General features: G+C 43.4%; 1 protein-coding gene across 7 annotated transcripts in view; it reads right to left on the bottom strand.

Annotated features, from left to right (window-relative positions):
- grb10b (growth factor receptor-bound protein 10b) overlaps positions 1-21,330 on the bottom strand; it is a 46,045-nt gene extending 24,715 nt beyond the window's left edge. Inside the window, exons 1-3 of one of the 7 annotated variants that reach the window (XM_046847212.1) lie at positions 21,138-21,330; positions 6,300-6,407; positions 1,043-1,139 (exon numbers count right to left, since the gene is read on the bottom strand). In XM_046847212.1, the coding sequence (XP_046703168.1) occupies positions 1,043-1,139; positions 6,300-6,350 (148 nt within the window). In that variant the 5' untranslated portion in view covers positions 6,351-6,407; positions 21,138-21,330. Of the gene's footprint in view, positions 1-1,042; positions 1,140-6,299; positions 6,418-18,951; positions 19,140-21,137 lie in introns of those variants that run through there. The other 6 variants (XM_046847217.1, XM_046847214.1, XM_046847211.1 and 3 more) reach the window with 6 other exon arrangements.

The following is a 21,330-nucleotide window of genomic DNA, read 5'->3' as shown; positions in this document are numbered from 1 at the left end:
ATTTAACTGACTGCAGGAAAACATCTCAGAGTGCACCTTTTTTTCGGTGGATGGGCTCTGGTGGAACGGCGGGTTCCAAAGCCAAAAAGACGACTTTAAGGGAACTCTAACCCGTAATAACTCCATAAGGACTGAATGCTATCAAATGCTTTTTCCCCTCCAGCACTGTGATTAGAGATCAGAGGGCGTCTTCTTCACCTAATACTGAAGCTGGATAGCAGGCATTAGATCAAAGCATACACAATTTTAAATCCCTGATGACAAATGTTTACTATTTCAAGGCCTACCACACTATTCCAACAAGAGTCCTCCAGAACTAGCATTAAAAAAGGGTACCAAAGGATCTTGAGAGTGCAAAGTCTTGAGAAACCAAGCTGCAACAAAGGCTGCAAAAGAAAGCGGACTGTAGCAAAAGATCCGGAAAAAAAACCAATTCAATTGGTTCTTGAATAATTTTGGTGTCGAGATCACGTTTCTGGGTAATCAGGAAGGGAAAACCACCACCTGCCTAAAGGCAAAAGCCTTCAGGTATAAAAAACCCTTTGAAAGTCCCGTGAAGGAAATCGGATCCCTCAATCCGATCCGATGCCCGGCAGCACAAATCCTACTCGAGACTCGTGGCAATTTTAGCTACACAGGAGCTTCCTGGTGCAGATTTGCCAAATTTGGATGTGCAGGACTGAAGAAATGTTGTGTTGTGTTTGAAGGATGTACAGTGCATGTAGGGGGTGTGGCCTCAGTAACCCTGCAGTAAATGTGCTGTGTGCATATGATTCAATTACATTTAATTTCGCTTTTATAGGCTAAACTGCAATTTGGTAAATTCCCAGTTTATTCCCATAATTAATTTCCCTGGAGATTTTCCAGTCGTGAAAATTCTTTACATTTTGCAACCCTGGGTGCGGCTGCCATCTTCTGTACAGCCCTCGAACTAAAAACGTCCCCAATACGACCATAAATCAGATTTCATGAGAAAATTTCCATTGATAAACGCCGTCATGAAAACATACAAAATGTTCAGATAAAAAAATAAAGTACTAACCTTGGTGGTTAGGAGAGTTCCGACTGGTTGCCTGTTGGAAACTTGAACCGATTAGATTCGTCGGCCTGTGATTGGCAGTTCGGTCGACATTGTCCTGCTGAGACAAAAAACAATTTTTTTATTTGGTATCAAGTACAAAAAAAAAAAAAACATCATACACTTGATTCATTTGTGTGAAATGTAAGACGCTCCGATTGTATTTTTGGAACAAAAATTGTTTGCATTGCGAGATCAATCCGAGGGTCAGGGTTCAGACAAAACCTATTATTCTACTCGGACGTTAATGCACTTAAGTTAAAACACTACATCGAATGAAAGAGACAGAGATAATGAATTTGCAGTATCGGCATAAATTTCTCCCAACCGTGTCGGTTTTCTCGGTCAATTACCATGTCATGATTTTGAGATAAATTACGTTGAATGCCATTTTATTAACCTGAGACATAAGAAGTAGTATGAAATGGAACTGGGTGAGTTAATTGGTTGACTATGTTCAAGTTCCCATCAAGACGTTTGGAGATGGCTGGTGGAACTGGCACTTTTCCGAGGCAGGTGCGTTCCAAAGTCTGCGATCTCATCAAGTTAGAACGGAGAGCAAACGCGAGACTTTTGATGCGACGTTCGTTTGACATAGTGACGGAAAAGCATCACCGGCAGTCGACGAGAGATCAGGAATGAGTTCGACCCTCGAAAGCGTTCGGCAACTCGTGCATGATGATCGTCGGAGAGAACGATCCCACATCCCACTAGCTGGGGGACCCAGAAAACCTCTGTATGCACGGATAGAACATGTACATACCATAATACAGGTTCTAACCCTGACGATAGGGTACCTAAGGAATACCCTCACATTTTGGCAGTGACCCGGATATTACAACGATGTGCACAGCCTGGGGAAGCACTAAGAGCTGAGCAGAGGACTGGAGAGCTTGAAATAGTCATTAGTATCCCATAGTGCATTTTAACAGGGTGAAGTTGCCTGAGCCAAAATGAGGCGAGGCTGAAACCTGCTCGCTTCGTCTTATATAAGAACCATAAGTAAGAACAGAATGCTCGAGTCATGTACTCCAATCCTTCCTGCAGAGGAAAGCGGAACATTCCAGTTCCTCGTTCTTGGCGGTGGTACAAAGACACGACAAGCGAGAAGGATGTGATATCTCGGGCAGCGCTGCTGATTGGGGCTTTCTTCGCAAGAGCCTGGAACAGAACGTCCTGTGGCTCTCGTTTATGTTTGGCGACGGTGTTCCGAAGCGGACCGCAGAGCCCGATGGCGCTCCCTCTCTAATGTGGCCGCAGAAGCTCTCTGGAGAAATTTGACCGAATTAGAGCGGGTTGTTTTCGTCCCGACGCCAGCGGGCTCATTTACGAGCGCTGCACACATGCGTTCTTAAAATGCTTGATTTAGCTGAGAAAACATTAGTAAACACAGCTTCACAAGGCCACTCGATACTACACTGTACACACTTCATTACTCTTTCGGCTAGCCACGCAGCTTTATTTCTTTTCAATGCGCACGTTTCATAACCCCGTGGTATTTCCGCTGGTTCTTCTGGAAGGTTTCCCGGTCTGATGAAACTGATATTGTGAGGAAATGATCTTTTATGCATCTACATTAGCGCAATCAGCTGCCTTCTGCTTTAGTTCCTACTAACAACATTTAAAGCGGCCACTCACAGAGTATAGCATTGAAGACAATACGGTGGTTATCTAACCTCAAAGGGGAAGCAGTTTTCCGTGAAAAACATCCATCCTGTTTGATCATCTAGCCCGGAAGTCACCCTGGAAGTTTAAAAGGTGCACATACTACTGAAATTATCTTCGTCAATTAGAAAAGTGCATCTCCATACCTGAGACATTAAAGACACATATGAAGCAGCTCTGCCTCTGCCATGTTAATCTGTATTCTATGTGAGGACATGCCTCGGTCTCCGTAGTGTTGTGATGCTTAATTTTTACGTAGCAGAAGTAGTGTTAAGAGAATGCATTCTTCCGACATATCAAACACTGGTCGCAAACCAGATCGGTACCAGCAGCCAACCTTGGTCTATGACAAGTCAAGTGTGACTGATCCATGCTGACTTCCACACAAAGTTTTAGCACAAGCAGCTCCTTTGATTCTATCGGACTGCCCCTAGCTCACGTCCCAGAAGCTGCTCCCACCCTTCAGCACGTAGTCGTGCCGGGTTAGCTTCGAGTTCCCTGCAAATACATGCCAAATCTGAAATTACTAAAAAGTCCCCCACGTTCCATGCGAGCTCATGCCTGACTGAGCGTTCAGAAGCCCTCTGATAAAAGCCAGCATCAACAACTGACTAAACATTACGAGTAGCTAGAACTTTCTAGTTCTACAGTCCTAGTGTTAAGGTGGCACAGTTCGCATCAGATCAAAAATATTCAATTAAATAATCAACAAAAGTTTGTGGACACCTAACGGTAATAATCACATTTAATTTTTGAAGATTGCACATTTTCCCCATAATGCTATAATGAGCTCCATTCCTCTGGGAAGATGTTCCACTAGCTTTTGTGGAATTTTGTATGAGATTCATTCAGCCACAAGATAGGAGTTTGTCAGGTACTGGTGTAGGTGAAGTGAGGAGGCCTTGGGTGCGTTAAATCATTCATCCCAAAGGTGTTCAATGAGGGTTTTAAAGCTCAATAGCAGGGGATCTTCCGCATTTTCTGACCCCATGTAAACTGTACACCAAATTGCAGCACAATCCAAAGCCGTCCTATATAATTGTGTGCCTCCAATTTTGTCCGGAAAAGTCGTGTCCCAATACTTTTGGCTATATTATATATATATATATATATATATATATATATATATATATATATATATATATATATATATATATATATATATATATACACATATATATACATACACACACACACACACACACACACACACACACACACACACACACACACCTTACATCTTCACAAATATGGACAATATTGTGTGTCTTCATTCCCACAAGTTCGTCCCGTAGTTAACCTTCGTGGTCAGGATTAAATGTGGACGTGCCTGTCCTGACCGAGATATTTCTCTTTCTTGGAAGTCGTTGACGGTTTTAGGAAACAACCAAAACGACAAACAAAGGGAGTTGTGGATACACATTCAGTGTAGATTTATACTAGACAATGGGGGTTGAAATAAGTAGAGCACTGATATTTCCATGTAAAAAATAAATAAAATCATGTATAAAATTAAATAAACTCTCTCTATATATATATATATAAATACAAGATATTTTAATCCACAAATGTATCAAATTTTATGAAAGACACAAATCAGTGGTCTGCTCTCTAGATTGACAACCTCTAAAACCCTCCCCTGAGAAGAGGTATATTAAAAAATTCCACTTGGTCTTTTAAATGTCAGCCCTGCGGTAGCCCAAAAATCAGGTTTATGCTCTGAGTCAGCAGTCTTCTGGAAGGTTAGAATTTGGCCTCGGCTTAGCTACAGGCCTCAAAAGGTCAGGCTACTGTGCATTCCACAGGAGCAAAGCGCTAAAGAGTATGCGTAGGGGGTGGTGGGGGGCTGTCGCCTAAAATAGCACCCTGCAATTGCTTCATCGAAAACCAAAATCGCAGTTTGATTTCAAATGAGAATTAAAGTGGAAATTCCAGGTTTTTTTTTTTTTTTTTTTTGAGCGCTGGATTTGTCAGGCCGTTAGCCAAAAGCGAGTGGTGCTTCTATTTCGAGCCCCTGGAGCAGGACGTTTCCTCAACGCGACACAATGAGCCAGATACTCAATCTCTCGTTTCCAAGAAATACCAACATCAACAGCTCGACTTCCAGGAACAGGAACCGCATGCTGCCAGAAGTCGACTCGATTCACTCTGCAAACATCCATAAAACCCCAAGGCGCAAAATTTACGACCCTTTGGGCTGCCGAAGTGTCAGTGAGGGCGTGAAGAGGGGGTGGTTGGGGGGGGTTAAGGAGGGAGGAGGGCCTGTAATGACTTCTGCAGCACATAGATCGAGCCAACGCAGCCATCGCCCTCATGTCCAACCCATAATTCCTCGAGCAGATCTTTTTCAAAAGCTGTCACATGCGTCATTTTCGCTAACCCATGTGGCAGCCGCAAGGACAAGGCTAAGAAAATATTTTGAAACGAAACGCTCTTGTTTAACAAAGATTCCTGATTCCAACACTCGATGTTGCACTCGTTTTCAAGCACTCGTCTAACCGAATAATGTCTGAGACTAATGTTCTAATTGTTTCTCCATGAGCCCCAAACATGGAAGTGGGAGCTAAGGGAGATTTTCATCGAGGTCTTTTGCTAGGTCAAGCCAAAGCCCCTTCTTGGACTCCTGCCCAGAGTAACGCCACTCCCGGTGTTACATAATCCTCCGTGGATGACTTGTATCTTCATCTGGCTCGACATGAAAACTCAACCTCCAACGGCTTCACCGAGGAACTTCAACCTCTCACCAACCCCCAGCCTCGTTCTCCTATTCTTCAAAGGGTATAATTGTTTAGGCACTTGGTATTATTGCATTCGTGCCCTTTTGCCTGTAACAGTGTCCCAGAGGGCCCATGGTGGAGTGGAAGCAAGAAAGCCACGGTTCAATGAAAGGCCTGCGCCGTAGCCAAGCACTCCGCGGGGTTGATGCGGCTGATGGAGATTTCCCACTGGGTTTGAACTGATGCACGTGGATACAAACAATGGCCGAGAGGGCCCTTCAAAACAAGCTAGTTAAGCCTTTGTTTAGATGCTCTTACGTCAGGTTGCGCCATGTGAATCGGATGCGCTCAGCCCAAAGGAATGCACGGCCATGCCACGGCCATTCAGTTCCTCCTCGTCCTCATTCAAGCACCGGCTCTAAATTTACAAGCTATGACAGGTACTTTGAAAACAAGGAACAGCTTCTCCCTCCCTTTCTTTCTCTTCCTTTCAGTCATTGCATCCACAAAAAGTCTCTGTAGTTATATGGATCGCTTCTAACTCGTGTATGTGTATGTGTATATATATATATATATATATCTATATCATGACAATGCCCCTGTGCACTTCATGGAGATCTGCTTTCCATGGGTTGGAAATGTGGAAGAACTCTGGCTATAAACTCTATGGAACACCTTTGGGATGAATGTTTTCATGACTCCATTCCTGGCCTCCTCACCTTCATCACTACCTGACTCCACTAACAAGAACTAAGAAAAATGTAGACATCGATCTAAGAAAGAAAGACAGACAGACAGACAGACAGACAGACAGACAGACAGAAAGAACCTTGTTTTACCTGATAATTCGGGTGGTGTAGGAAGTAATCCGGACATTCAGCCACCGCCATGTTACTAAACGATCACCTCTTGTTTGTACATTCACTTGTAACAGGAGCAGAAAGAGTCTGAAACAAATGCAAGCAATAAAAGGTTCAGAACACAATAAAGCTCCCGAGAAATGCTCAGCTGTCCACAGAACATCATGCCGTATCATTCTCACCTTTAGCAACTGAGGGGTAAAAAAAAAAGAATGAAGATTACGAGAATAAAGTGCGAGAAACGTTTCAACGTTTTGCATCAAACAGATGCGTCCTGCTTTAGGTGTGGATTTATTGAGCAATAAGGAAATTCTGTCTTTTGGCCCATTGGCACAGGGATAGAGTTAGTAAACGGACACTGCAGCAGTTCTGCAGGAAACTATATTCACTCCACTGAAATCAATACATTTTTGGCTCGTTGGCTATTTGGTTACAAAGGAAACCCCCCCCCCAATAAAAGCCTTTGCTGAGGGGGTGTGTGGGAAGAAAACGCTGGGCTGAGAACGAACTCTTTGTTTCGCCGGTAAAATGTAAACAAACGTTTGGCAAGAGTGCATAGGGGTCCCAGGAACCCAGAAACGAAATACAAAGAAAACCCAGGCTTGGTGTTAAATACATGGTTAATTAAAGCCCCCCTGTGTGGTGCAACAGAAACGCGTTCGCCTTATCGACTTGGCGAATGGAAACAAGGGGACCGAGTGTTGATTGGGTAAAAATAAATGGTCTACTCTCTTTATCCGAAGGTTGTGTGGTCAAATCCCAGCCACGCCAAGCTGCCGTTCCTGGGTCCCTAAGGCACTTAATTGGCCACCTTGCATGGCTGCAGATCGTTTCTTTAATCCTGGTTTGGGGGGATTTTTGCCTATTTTTGTGAGGTCTATCCACAGATGCTCTACAGAGCATTCAGGAGGAGCCCATGACTGCTTTTTTTGTTTGGACATTTTGTTTGTGCGATTCTAATGCTTAAAAAAATCATTTCCAAACAAGGACTACGAAAAAATAACCTTCAGATATCTGGCCACCGTTTCTTTCGTTTTTACTTTCAACCTTTGTACTTTTGCCTGAAGCATTCATTTAAGCTCCTTGCATTTAAGTACTTGCTTGAGTTATACCTCAGTCTAATGTTGAGACATTCTCGAGGCTCCCACAGAGCACAAATCTCCACACAACACACCAGCACATGGACTTGTTTCTTCCTGCAAATGTTCATCAGGGGGAAAAAAAAATCACAATTTCTACGAATCCCTAGAGAGCAAGAGATTGATTCATTACTGAACCTTCACGTAAGCCCTTGAGGGTATCGATGCTAAATACATTGGATCCTGGAGAGCATGGTGGGTGTGGTCTCCCCACTCCAAGTTAACTGTTGCGATCCTAAACTTCCTTAAACTGCCGGGACACCTCCGGGTTCAGGGTGGCAGAAGATTGTGAGGTCAAATCTTAACCGTTATATCCGTTATATCATCTATGGCCAATTCTGTCCTCTAGACCTTGGGACATGGATCTCTATACAATATGTACGGAAGGTTTGGATGACCTGCCTTCTGAAGGACTCTACTGTGGGCATCTAAGATCATGCAAATAGCATTTTCGGACATGGTTTGCCACATAGATTGGATTCAAGTGTCTTGATAGATTTCGATAGATATCAAGATCTCATCTAACGGTGAAGATGCTGTGCTAAATTATCTAATAAAAAAAAAAAATCCTCAAGAACATCAGTGCATGTGCGGAGAGCCACGGTACTTGTACATTCTCTATACCGCAAGTCGCAGCACTTGCTGTGCATTCGCTGCAGACAGAAAGGAAAGGAACACTAAATCCTTTAATTCCAAGCAAGCAAGAACAATTCCCTTCAGGCACATCAGCACGGCCAATCATCTGGGGCTCGATCTTGGAACGATTTGCTGGGAATTCTGTCCGGAAAAGGAGCTGAACCTGAGAATTGCAAAGAGAAATCTGGCTCTTGTAAAGCAAAAAACTTTTTGGTAGCACACTACGTTTCTTTCCCAGACTCACCTGGGAACTTGCACAAAATTCCAATTTTTTAAAATTGGCAAAATTTTCCAAGGTGTAAGAAAGAAAAAAAAATAATAATCTGGCTATACTTTGAGATTGTTTATGTAAGATTCAGAAAGCTGATACCAGGGATCTTTATCATTGTACGAGGATTTACTCGATTACTGAATTTTATTGACAAAGATTTGACATGATCCAGGATTGTTCGGTTCTTTGAAGCTCATCCTAGAGTTGACGTCATGGCAACAGGTCCCTGCTCGATAAGATCATGACTTGATCTGTTTTTAGACATTTTTTAAAAGAAAGGATCCATTATAATACGAAGAGTTTTCAGGATTCGACATGTAATACAGGATCAACTGGATCCTTCAGCGCCATCGTTTAGTTTTAAAAAAGTTTTTTGCTGAGGGACTCATTGAGTACAGTATAAGCAGTATTTCCATTAGAACCTTCTTGTATAACGTGTTTACAGGCACATCTGGACAATTCGTTTCTCCAAATTTTGGGCTCAAATACTGAAAACTCTTGGAAACTTGCCAAAGATGTTCTTTACTAGCTGTAGATTTCTTGTTCCTCCCAGAGCAGTGCGATAGGATTTAGGTGCAGTGACTGGGCAGGTCATTCCATGATCCATTACATTCCAGATGACTGTTTGCCCTAAATAACGATCACAGAGCTCGGACTTAAGCTTCGGCTCATCGTCTTGTTCAGTCCAGACTGAATTGCATGGTGAAGGATGGAATGGGGGCCATGTTAGTTTAGGACTCCTTTCACTTTCCGGAACATTCCCTCCTTCGAAACAACCCCAAAGCAATCAATTCTCTGAAAGGAATACAACCCTAGAAACGCCCTTTTGACCTCCTCACAACCCCTCCGAAAACAGCAAACAATTTCACACAAGAAAGACAGAAAGGAAAAAATATATATTTTTTAATAGGAGCCTTAAATGACACTCAAAAGCACATTCATTTATAACGCAAAACAACAAAAACAGAAACAAAAGAAAGAAAGAAAAGGACATTCAGACCAAGTCAGTCAGTCAGTCAGGAAATGTACATGAGGCAGCCGATAAAGCAATAAAAAAGAAATCTAGGTCATGGTTTTTAGAGGTGAAGCAAGGCAGAAAGCATTGGTCTTAAAATTAGGGGTACAGCTTGGCAAAGGCCGAGTTCTGTACCAGCATGATGACACAAATGATGACACACATGATGACACAAAGTTTTTGTGGGCAGTGCCAAAGCAAAAAGTGCTGTGTCTGCCGAGCTCTCTCGGACCCCCCCCAGAACCTCTCACCACCACCCCCAACCCTGTACCACCACCCCCAACCCTGTACCACCACCCTCAACCCCTGTACCACCACCCCAAAACCCCATACCAATACACCCAAACCCCGTACCAATACACCCAAACCCCGTAACACCCCCACCCTAACCCCGTACCAACACCCCGAACCCCTGTATCACCACCCAAGAACCCTTGATTCCCACCCCAAACCAAACCCCGTACCACCACCACCCCAAAACTCCGTACCACCCCCTAAACCCTCCCCTCCATGCTGCTCTCAAGGTCATAAATTCTTATGCCCAATTCGGGCTGCGCTTGAAAATATTTGCGTTATTCATAGACGCGGCTGTCCAGAATCAAAACAGCGACACGGGAGGCACACATGCTTGAAGTAACGAACATACCGCAGCTTCGAGAGGGTTCGGGGTTCCAACTCCCTGTGAGCACAAATCCACAATGTTCAGAGTAAACATCTAAATGAACGTGTGTTCATATACCCTGAGACACAGCCATTCGCAATGAATAATCTAAAGTACGGAACAAAATCCATCAACGCAGACGAGAGAAAAATAATCAACAATGCGTCTTTACCCAATATACGATTAACTTTTAATACAAAATTAAAGAAGAGAAAAGTTATAAAACTGGAGACTCTTTCGAGAAAGTCCAAACTAAACATGTCCTACTTGACGTGTCCCTACAGAAAGGAAGGAAGAAAGAAAAAGAGAAGAGAATTCTCCATTCATCATTCCATGTGTAATCCTTATTCACTGTTATAATAATCTCCATTGTTCTGGGAAGATTTTGTGGAGATTCATTCATCCACAAGAAGGGTGTTAGTAAAGTACTGATGGAGGTGAGGTGAGGAGGCCTCGGGTGCAGTCAGCGCTCGCATTCATGCAATAGGTTTGAGCTCAAAGCTAGAAGGCTACTGAGCATATTCTAGTCCAGCTCATGTCCACCATACCTTCATGGAGCTGGCTTTTCCTTCATCCAAAAGACATTGTATACAATTTTGTCTATACTTTCGTCTGTGGGGAAAAAAATGGTCCCATGTTTAAAGGGTTAAATACGATATTAAGCTTCGCTTTTTTGAATCAGGGCCATGTTGCTGGAGGCATCCTGGTTTTGTGTGGGTGAGCTTCTCAGATATGATGCATAAACTCTAGCATTTCCATTTTAACTCAATTAGAGCTGTTAAATATAGGCGTAGGTGGGAAATGAGATATATATTCGGATGGTTCTGCATGGAATTGAATATAAAGGTGTATATTATAATTATGTACACCTGATTGGTTTCTAAAGAACTGCAAAATAATGTGCTGTATAATGAAGTTTGTGGTCACCTGACCAAACCATTGATGCTTTTTTGGAACATCCTATTCCACATTTACTCCCCATTTGCTTTTCTAATAATCTCCACTGTTTGAAAGAAACAGGTTTGGGTCTCCATATTGAAGTGAAGGCGAAATCTTTCTGCTACCGCATCTGTTATATCTTACAATTGTGGAAGAACATGTTTGTAGAAGAACCTTGTATATTTTATGTACTTTTACTGAATTCACAATAATCATGGATGTTAAATAACAAAAAGAACACCTTTATCTGCTCAGGAATGCTGGGAGCCCTTTTTTTTCGGCTGTCAGGAGAAGTGCAGCTGAGTGGCAGACACTGATTTGTAGGCCAAAGTGCAAAGCAAAGAAGAGAGAAGGGGGAAAAAAACCTCTGGCAAGAAGACTGTAAATGCTGGAATGTGGGCCGTCCAGCTGTCCAGCTGTGGCATCCAGAGCCTGAGAGGACGGCGGCCCACACAGGGCGGGGCTCAGTGAAGGAAAAAGCAAAAGAACGTACATATTTACATTCACATTCCTAAAATACAGAATACAGCTGAGCAGTTTACCATCGTCTGGCACTGATCCTGGGATTTACACTCGCCACTGTAAAGCTACTGCAACGTATGACCCATGAGTGCACCTTTTCACATCGAATATAGAACCTTTTCTTCATCTGCAAGGGGTCAGAAAGAGTATCCACCCTCCTCCCTCCCTCCCTCCCCCATCTCTCGGTCTCAGGGCAAGACGGCTCTAATCACAGCACTTGCCCTGTTTAGCTTCTGATGAGACATGCAGTCTATGTCTGGGCAACGTTGAAAGCTTTCCTGAACGACTAAATTTAATTTAGGAGCCTGAGCACTTCGGTTCCAAGAAAGTCCTCCAAACTCATAGCATTGCTACCGGCAGATCAGTTATTCTTACTGTCAATACAAAACAGTCCTGACAGGTCGCACTTAATCAAACGTCTCCCCGTGCAGACTTCTCCTCCCTCTCGTTCATTAATATCCCTTTACGGCTACGTTTAATGTTAAAGTCTGCTAGACTAATTCCCGTTACCACTTATGTTATAGTAGCTATAAAGTTTAGAACTCCTTTACCCGCTCCCCCACCGCACCAGAGGATCGCCCGCTTATCGCACCTGAGTCCCACAGGATTTCCCACTCACCCCACCCAAATACCACCTGGAATCCCTTCAAGATCAACCACTTGCCCCACCCAAATACCCCTAAGGATCACCCACTCGCCCCACTTGAATACCCAAACCTGATCCCCCCATTCACCCCAAAAAAAACCCCAGGATCTCCCCTTACACCACCTGAAATCCCCCCCCAGGATCTCCCCTTACACCATCTGAATTCCCCCCCAAGATCACCATTCAGAGTTTTACCCTGGAGAGCCCCGACACTTGAGATTCCTTCCATAAATGTAGAAAACCTTGTTAAACGTTTTTTCAGGGATGCGTTTTAAACATATTATTAGTATTCGATTATGGTTGCAGGTCCTCCACAGCAGGTTACTGCGTAAACAACAACAACAACAAAATATATATACATATATCATATTAGAACGAGCGATTTGATATAAACCTGAGATCTGAACTGACAATATAGTGATGCAATAGTGGTCTCAAATCCCACTTTCTTTCGTATCAATTTTTATTTGTCAAAACCCAAGCGCCATACCGCTCAATACTAGTAACTGAAGATCCAGAAATATTCCACTGTCATGCACCAACCAGCAAATTTACAATACTGTAACTGTATACCTGTATAATACCAAACGATACAACACCGGGTTTATATACCCGCCTATGCAATTCAACACCTGAAAAAACATGAGTCCGCAGATTTATGGAAACTGGAGACAGTGTAGGCACAGATAAGAGTGAAGCAGGCCATAAATTTGCAGCCAAGCTTTCACTTTGATGTGTTCTGACGCAAGACACCCTTCGAGGCTATACAAATAGCCCTTTGCACGAGCCTGTCGAGATCCAGCTTAGCAAAAGAAAAAGCAGAGTGTCGACTTACAACCATGTTGACAGGATTCGAGTTGATGTGCCATGACTGTACTGCTGAAATCTCCTGCATCAGCTATATACGCAGAAGCTTTCAACCCCACCCCCCACCCCTTGAAGGAACCATCTCTAGGCCATCGCGCAAGTACACACACGTAAGGCTGCAGCACAGAGGCAAATACTCGATGGAAAGCGATCGTTCGCAAGATATTATCTATTAAAACCAAAACATGCTTCAGTTCAGATGAGTTTGAAAGGGTGGCTGAAGAAAGGAGGCGGAGAACAGAAAAAGTTAAGTGTACCCTTGTCGGATTAGGGTCCGACAAGGCCTTGTGGCCTTGAAGCCAAAATAATTGGTTGAAGGTAATGCCTGTCCACTTTGGTGTAACTCCACAAGATTGGCTGGTTATAGTTTATAAAGGCTCTAAATACATTCTCGAGAATGGCCTTCAGCGATTTTTCACACGTACCCTTCACAGCCAAAGCTCACCGCCCTGCGCTTAGAAGGTTAATCCAGGCCAGGAGGGATCGGCCCACAGCATAACGAGTGTGTCGAGCTTGGGTGGTGTGACAACAGCCGCTGCATCTTCACTTAACAGGGGTAGGCTTAGGGAACAAAAATAGCACGCCCAATGGTAGACTAGAAGTCTGCCATCTCGGCTCAGGGTACCAACCAAGAAGTGCTACCATATCAGCAACGATCCTATTAACCTTTTCTCTTCTATAATCAAGCTTTATTTTCAGCCCTGCTGCTCTATGATAACATCCAGATAAAAAAAAAAAAAAAAAAAAAAAAACAATAATTAAAGTCTTTCTTTACTTTGACAGTAATGCTGGGGGTCCCCAAAGAAACTCGCCAGACAGACACAAATGATCGAGGTGTACACAAGACTGGTTTTAAAATTCCCAATCCCACCAGCTCCCACCCTTGTCCGTGATATTTTATGGGAAAGTAAGTTGGCTCTGCTTGTCAAACTAATGAGCAACTCAAACTACTAGTTTAGTGACTAGACACGCCAACAGATAGCAGCACAAGGCTGCACGCACAGTCACAATGAACACCGACCACCAAACACCGATCATAATCCAATGTGCCAAAAGACCCGTTTTGACACCATTGCCGAGATCCAACGCGACTCGCAGAAGGTTCTTAAGACACTTGAAAAACAAGACTTCCAGGACACATTCCAGAAGAATGCTGGGAGCGCTGTATTGCTGTGCAAGGGCACTATTTTGAAGGCAATAGTTCATAAATGTAGATAAATAAAGTACTCTCTTATTAAATAGAGCTAGTCTCTGAACTTTTTGATAACACCTCTTATAGTGCCTCCTAACCAGGTTGATTTAAGTTATGGATTAGAACCCAATAAGTGTTTCCACTGCTCTAGAGTCCGGAGGTGGTGCCAATTCTTGGCGTGGCGCATTGTAATCTTAGGTTTGTGTGCAGCTGCTTGGCCATGGGCTCCCATTTTATAACGCTCGTGACACACAGGTCTTGCCATTATGTTCCAGAGGTGGTTTGGAACCTTTTACTGAGTTTAGCCACAGAAACTACATGCTTTAGCACTCTGCGGTCCAATCGTTTCACGGCTGAGCTGTTGCCCGTTCTAGGCCAACGTCTATTTCACAATAATAGTACTTACAGTTGACCGGGGCATATCTAGCAGGGCAGAAACATTCCGACTTGTAGCAAAGGTGGGATTCCAGGGCATTGCCATGTTCAAAGGCGCTGAGCTCTTCAGGATGACCTGTTCTACTGTTTGGTCTATGGAAATTGATTTTATGCCCCTGTTAATCGGTGCAATTGGCATGGCTGAAACATGCCGACATACTTTTGGCCGCAAAGTGCACACGCTGTCGTTGAACACTTCTAGACTGGTTTTGTAATTCACAATTGAATTCAAAATCTACCATGCATACATAGCTTCCAGTGTCAAACAGGATATTACAAGGTTAAACACCGCCACACGAAAAAAACACTAAATGGACCATTTTCATGCATCACTACCAAAAATAAAATCGTTCAATGGTGAAGTGCTAGCTCCAAGGTCCAGCAATTGTTTGAGGTTGTAACCCTCATAATACATTGGAAAGTTCTTATTTACTTTCGGAACTCTGGTACCTCACAACAGGGAAAACACGGAAAAAGGAACAATGACCTCCAAAAGACGAACAGGAAAAAGGAGGTATCTATTAGCTCGGAGTCAGAACTGTGGAGGAAGAAAGGCTTTGATCATTAAAAAAAACTCAAACTGTTACCAAACAAAAACAAAAACTATATGTACCAAAGTATTTGAAGTTTCAATGCAATAGCACTTTGTTTTACTTGAACTAGGAGACCCAAACCTGTTTGAGCATGACACAAAGCTGGCTCCATGAAGATCTGCTTTACATGGGTTGGAAAATGTAGAAGATCTTCTGCTACAGAGCTTCAACCCTACTAGACATGAATGGTATGAATATGAACGCCAAATATGCACCCCAGGCCTCCTCACCTCAATCAGTATCTGATTTTACCAACACCCTTCTTCTCGTGGCTGAATGAATATCTCCACAAAAAAATCGACAAAATCTTCACAAAATCTAGTGGAACTCTTTCCCAGGAGCATGGAGATTGACAGCTCAGATGTTCATAAATTTCCTTTATATCATTTTGATTCCATGTAAATTTTTTTTTGGTTGTAGATCTATTTACCGAGTTGTTTTAATTCCATGTAGAAAGTCCTACCATGTTAGCTTGTATTAGCCACTTTGCTAGTGTTGAGTTTAATAGCTTTTGAATGATGACATATGTTATAAACAGCTCAAATGAAAAAAAAAAAAACAATAAATTCCAACGCAGAAAACTTGGCAAGGAATCTCGCCACCAAGCATGGCGAGGCAGGTTCGATGGCTAAAGGTTTGATTGCGTGTAACATTGGAGCATATGATTAACTACTCTTCCTGTGTGGTAAATCATGAAGCCAATTAAAGACTGATATTTATTCAAATAAAACAAGTGATTTCAGAACGTATTTGATGAAACTACAATTGAATTATTATGGTACCTCTTTGTGTGTTTAAAACTGAAAGAAGAATTTGTAACTTAATGCTAATAACAACTTATAACTGATTATTAGAGCCACACCGGAGTGAATGGTGTTGAATCGTTTCCCGTGGACATTCACCTCAACATACATAAAAGCATAAAAGAATGGCTGACAGGGATTTGGCTCAACACGAGTAATGTCCACAACACCCTCTATAGCTTCACATGCCCCGTGTCTCAAAGGGAATTAGCGCTCTATAGGCTGCAATGAATGATGGCAAACTGACGCAAGGCTGAAAGGAATCAGTCGGTTCACACGCAGTCGCCTCGTAGCAACGACTAGCAAACCATGGAGAAGTGGAGCATGTGAACAAGTCGATCCTGATGGCTGTATGAAAGACCTTCACTGATTAGATGGTCATCGATAGAGTTTTTTTTTTTGTCTGAATCAATTACGTCAAACATTGATGAAATCGGAAAGCTAAACACTTAGCATTTTCCAACCTTTCTCAAGTTTATATAATGACTTGAACACAAACAGGCCGGTCTTTCTTAAATATCCAATCTTATCAGCACCTGCCTATCGTAAATAATGAAGATTATTAGCAAATATTGTGAATATTTACATTTTAGGATTTATAAAAATGATTACAAAATCCTGTCAGGTTAGCTCACTGTATTCAGGTGGAACACCGATAAAAATAATCAAAATTTCCTGTCAGAAATCCTATCATCTAAAACTCTTCTCTAAAGTGCTTTTAGCATTAATAAACCAATATTTACAATCAGTTTAGCTTGTTTTAGCTAGGTGGAACATTTGTGGAAAAGAATCTTAAAGTTCTTCTCGAAATTCCTGTCAGATTATCTCATGTTAGCTAGCTGGAACATTTCTAAAAGATAATCAAACATTTCGATCTGAATTCACATCAGGAGAGTTCACGTTAGCCAGCTAGAATATTTATGAAAAGAAATTAACTTTCTCACAGGAACTGTGTCAGACGAGCTTATGTTAGCCATCTGGAACATGTAAAAGTAAGTTCTTCTCGAAATTCCTGTCAGATTAGCGCACGTTAGCTAGCTGGAACATTGCTGAAAACGATCTAAAATTCCTGCCAGAAATCAAGATAGTTCATGTTTGCCAGCTAGAACATGTATGAGATTTATTTTAAATTCCTGTGAGAAATCATGTCAGGCCTGCAAGTGTTAGGCAAATAGAACATCCATGAGGTTCTTCTCGGAATATCCTGTCGGATTAGCTCATGGAAGCTAGCTGGAACGTTTATGAACGTCATTTGCGATTCCCACAGACGGTGTGTCGGGCTAGCTGGAACGTTGCTAGAAATTATATAAGAATCCCGTCAGAAATCCTGTCAGGTCAGCTCATGTCATGTCATCCAGCTGGAACATTAACGAAGAGCAATCAAAAGAACTTCTCGGGATTTCGCCAAGTTTGCCAGCTGTCTCTGCTTAACCGAAAAGATGGACAAGAACTCGGAGGACCTTTATGGATTATGAATTGGACGCGAAAGCTCTCGCGGACATGTTAGTTTTATAAATAAGATGGAAAACTCCTCTTTAGAAATCCCGCCATTGCCGCCAGCTTGCTAATGTAAAAATGTTTGTATTTAGAAGTTGAACAGAGGCATATGATTTACTGCTTTCCCTGTGAAGTGACTCATGAGCTAATTTAGTAAAAGCGCTCGAAAACGCAGATCTCGAAACGCGGTAACCCCACGAAGTGGTGGAGCTTCAAGATATTTCGTATACACGAGTAACTCTTGTTTTCTCACAAAAAGCTTCACATTGGTGAGAAAGAACTTGTCACGTGGTTATTTATACACAGTCAACACGCCGTCTGCGATTTGCTAGTTTTTTATGCTAGCTAGTCACCCCGCTAGCAAAGTCGCCCGGGAATTACCACGAATACAGGGTGAAAACGTGTATAACGCTCGTGGACCTCCAGTGGCTGATTGTCAAGAAAGTACGGTACAAGCTACACTATTTGGACAAAAGTATTGGGACACCTGATTTGTTCCACCATAATCCGTTCATTAGTACAGCGTCGTATTGCGCTACCTAGAGGGAAAAACGAGAAGTTCTAAACGCTTAATTATAGCTTTTAGAGGTTTCTCGAAGGAAATCCATCTCGGGCCACCCAAAGAAACGTTCTCGAGCCGCCGACGTCTGATACAATGGGGATTGATTTTGTTCCGCCGTTTGCAACCCGAAAGCACTTTAATCATCAAAACCACTGAAAATTGGCAACAATTTGCAATTATTTCCCTTTTTAAAAAAAAAAAAAAAAAAAACACTGTACATTTTATCTATTTCTCGCAACGTTACAGCGGAAATCACCAAGTCCAGGGGGGCAAATACTTTCTCACTGCTACAAAGTGCTGACACTGGATCACAGGTTTGGACGCAAACTTTCACGTCTTTACTCCTGATTTCAACAATAGTAAAAATGAATCGCCACCATCTGACCAATCAGGATCGAGAATTCGACCGCGGGCGTGTCGGACGTGCGCACGTGAGCGACAGCCCGTGCGAGACGCGTTCTCCTCGGCGCGTGCAATATCGACACGTTAGTTTTAGAAACACACTAACAATTTGTAGCGCGCGCGCACACACACACACACACACACACACAGACCCTAAAACTATGCGCACACGCACACACAGTTACAACATCTACACACCCTTGCCCAACATCTATACACACACTGACCCTACAACTATGCACACACACTGTTCCAACATCTACACAACCTTGCCCAAAATAAACACACACACACACACACACACACACACACACACACACACACACACACACTCCGACCCGACATCCACCCAATCCGGAAAACGGCGCACATGGCAGGATCGGGGGTGCCAACTTTTTTGCGCACGGGCGTCTTACACTTTAAAAAGAGAAAGAAAAGAAAAGATCCTCACCCGAACCGAACCGAACCGCGCTGCTCTGCACCTTCTCTCCTTCTCTCGCACTTCTCCTGCTCCAAGCCGATATTCCCGCTGAAGTGCAGCCAGCTGACTTTCTCCACACACACACACACACACACACACACACACTCACACACTGCAATTTCCTCTAACCCCATCCAGATCATCTCCAGGCCACGCCTCTCTCCTGGAACTCTCTCTAACACGCGCACTACGTGCAGAACCCGCAGTCTGGACTGATCAATAATAATAATACTAGTAAATAAAACGACACACACACACACACACACACACACACACACACACACACACACACAGCGTGTAACTTCTCCTTAATACACGCCCTTCAAGCTGCACGTGAATCCAGAGAGGTTCTTTATTTACTCTTTTCTTTCTCCCTGTTTGATAAACCAGGAAATGACACACACACACACACACACACACACACACACACACACACACACACACACACAGGTCCAGTTCCAGGAACAGAAACGGTGTAATGAATCTGTTACACAACAGTCACACGTGTTTTCCGTTTTGTTTGGGTTTTTTGTTTACAAACCGACCAAACAGAAATCTAGAAATCTCTCTTTTAGCTAGATTTCCTTCTGTCCCATGATCCAGTTCATCCCAGAGCAGTTCAATGGGATTTAGCTGCGGAGACTGGGCGAACCGTTCCACAGATAATGCTCCAGACGTCTGTTTGCAGTCTAGACGGAATTTGAAAAACATCAAAGGGTTTGTTTGTGAAACGTCGAACGTACATCTCACCGTGATCGGTTCTATGAGTTTAAAGGCGCCCAGCATATAAGTCTTGGTCTGAACTTTGGTCTGAATCGCTAACAAAATCTTGAGGGTCTTCTGAGGTATGCGGAAGGTCTGACTGCACGTTCCTCAGCGTGTTGCCCAGTTTGAGAAGATGCCATGTTTGTTTGTATGATGCAGATGTTTTTTTTTTTTACCCCCCCTTGATGATCCATCCCAGGGCACCATCGCTCACACAATGCACAATATGGAAATACAAATCAGCCTACAGGACCCCTGAAGCTCTGAGAGAACATAGAAACATCATGCACACTGAACAGAGGCAGGATTTAAACCCCTGACCTTTGAGATGCACCAGGATTGTGGTGACCACTGCACTGTTGTTGCCCCACCCCTGTGACCAATCGACCCCCTCAGCCCCCACATACAAATATGCTATTATCACTTCACACACTATCGGATTCAAAAGCCATGGTTCTTCTCCGAACTGCTACCACAAAGCTGGAGATACTCAAATGTATTAGAACATGAGATTTCCGCTTTACTTGAACGAGAAGGCCCAAACCTGTTCCAGCATGACAATGCCCCTGTGCACAAAGCCATGAAAGTCCATGAAGATCTGCGTTCCATGGGTTGGAAGATGTGGAAGATCTCCTGCTGTAGAGCTCTAAACTCTATTGAACACCTAAAGGATGCCTCCTCACCGGTTTGATGAGTACAAATCTTCACAAAATCCAGTGGAACGTCTTCCCCGAAGAGTGGAGCTTATCACAACAGCGATCGGGGACTACACGTGGACCAGGACGTTCAGAAAGATTCCATTCATTCATTCTTTTGTTCGCTATCAGTGACCACTGTATCCAAGCTGGAGCTGAAGCCTTCAGCAGATCTTCAGCCACTCGTTACAACCATCCTGAGCTGAAAAGCATCGTGGAAACGACTCCAGAAGCTGTCGATCTCCGTTTCTAGGGTTTACACAGAGGGAGAAAACCCATGGGTGGAAACCGCTGGGAGTGAGATCACAGAAGAACCTGGTCTTGAGGTGGACACATGATCACTCTGTACAACCATGTTGAGCAGAAAAGCAGGTCACTCTGCACAAACATCATAATCAACTCACACAAACAAACACACTACAAGCTGTACTCTCTCTCTACATAAACATGCATACTACTTATGACGTTTGCGGGTTGTGACGTCATCACGTTCAGACCGGTCAGCACGCGCCCGTATTCCCGAGACGGTGAGCTCTTTATTTCCCCTCCGCCGACACGTGCACTTTTTTTTTTTTACTTTTTGCACGCAAATTTAATCTCCGAATCCCAAAGTCTTTTCTCAAAACGCATCTTTGAGTTTTGATTTTTTTTAGATAGTTTTTGAAGCTAAATCCGCGAGAGAAGCGCTTCTCCTACCTGGTGTGAAGAAGATCATGCCGTCCTCGCTGATGGAACCAGCGCGTGCTTCACGCTCAAAGTTGTTGTTCGTGTGGACACGCCCATCGAACACCACCCCGCCCCTCATCCAGCCAACAGAACGCCGCGCTGTGGCCACACCCCCTTTCTCCTACCCTCTCCTGCCACCCCACCCCACCCCCCCCTGTGCGCA

Source organism: Silurus meridionalis, chromosome 4, assembly GCF_014805685.1.
Source record: "Silurus meridionalis isolate SWU-2019-XX chromosome 4, ASM1480568v1, whole genome shotgun sequence".
Lineage (NCBI taxonomy): Eukaryota > Metazoa > Chordata > Actinopteri > Siluriformes > Siluridae > Silurus > Silurus meridionalis.
This window is presented reverse-complemented; position numbering and strand designations above follow the sequence as displayed.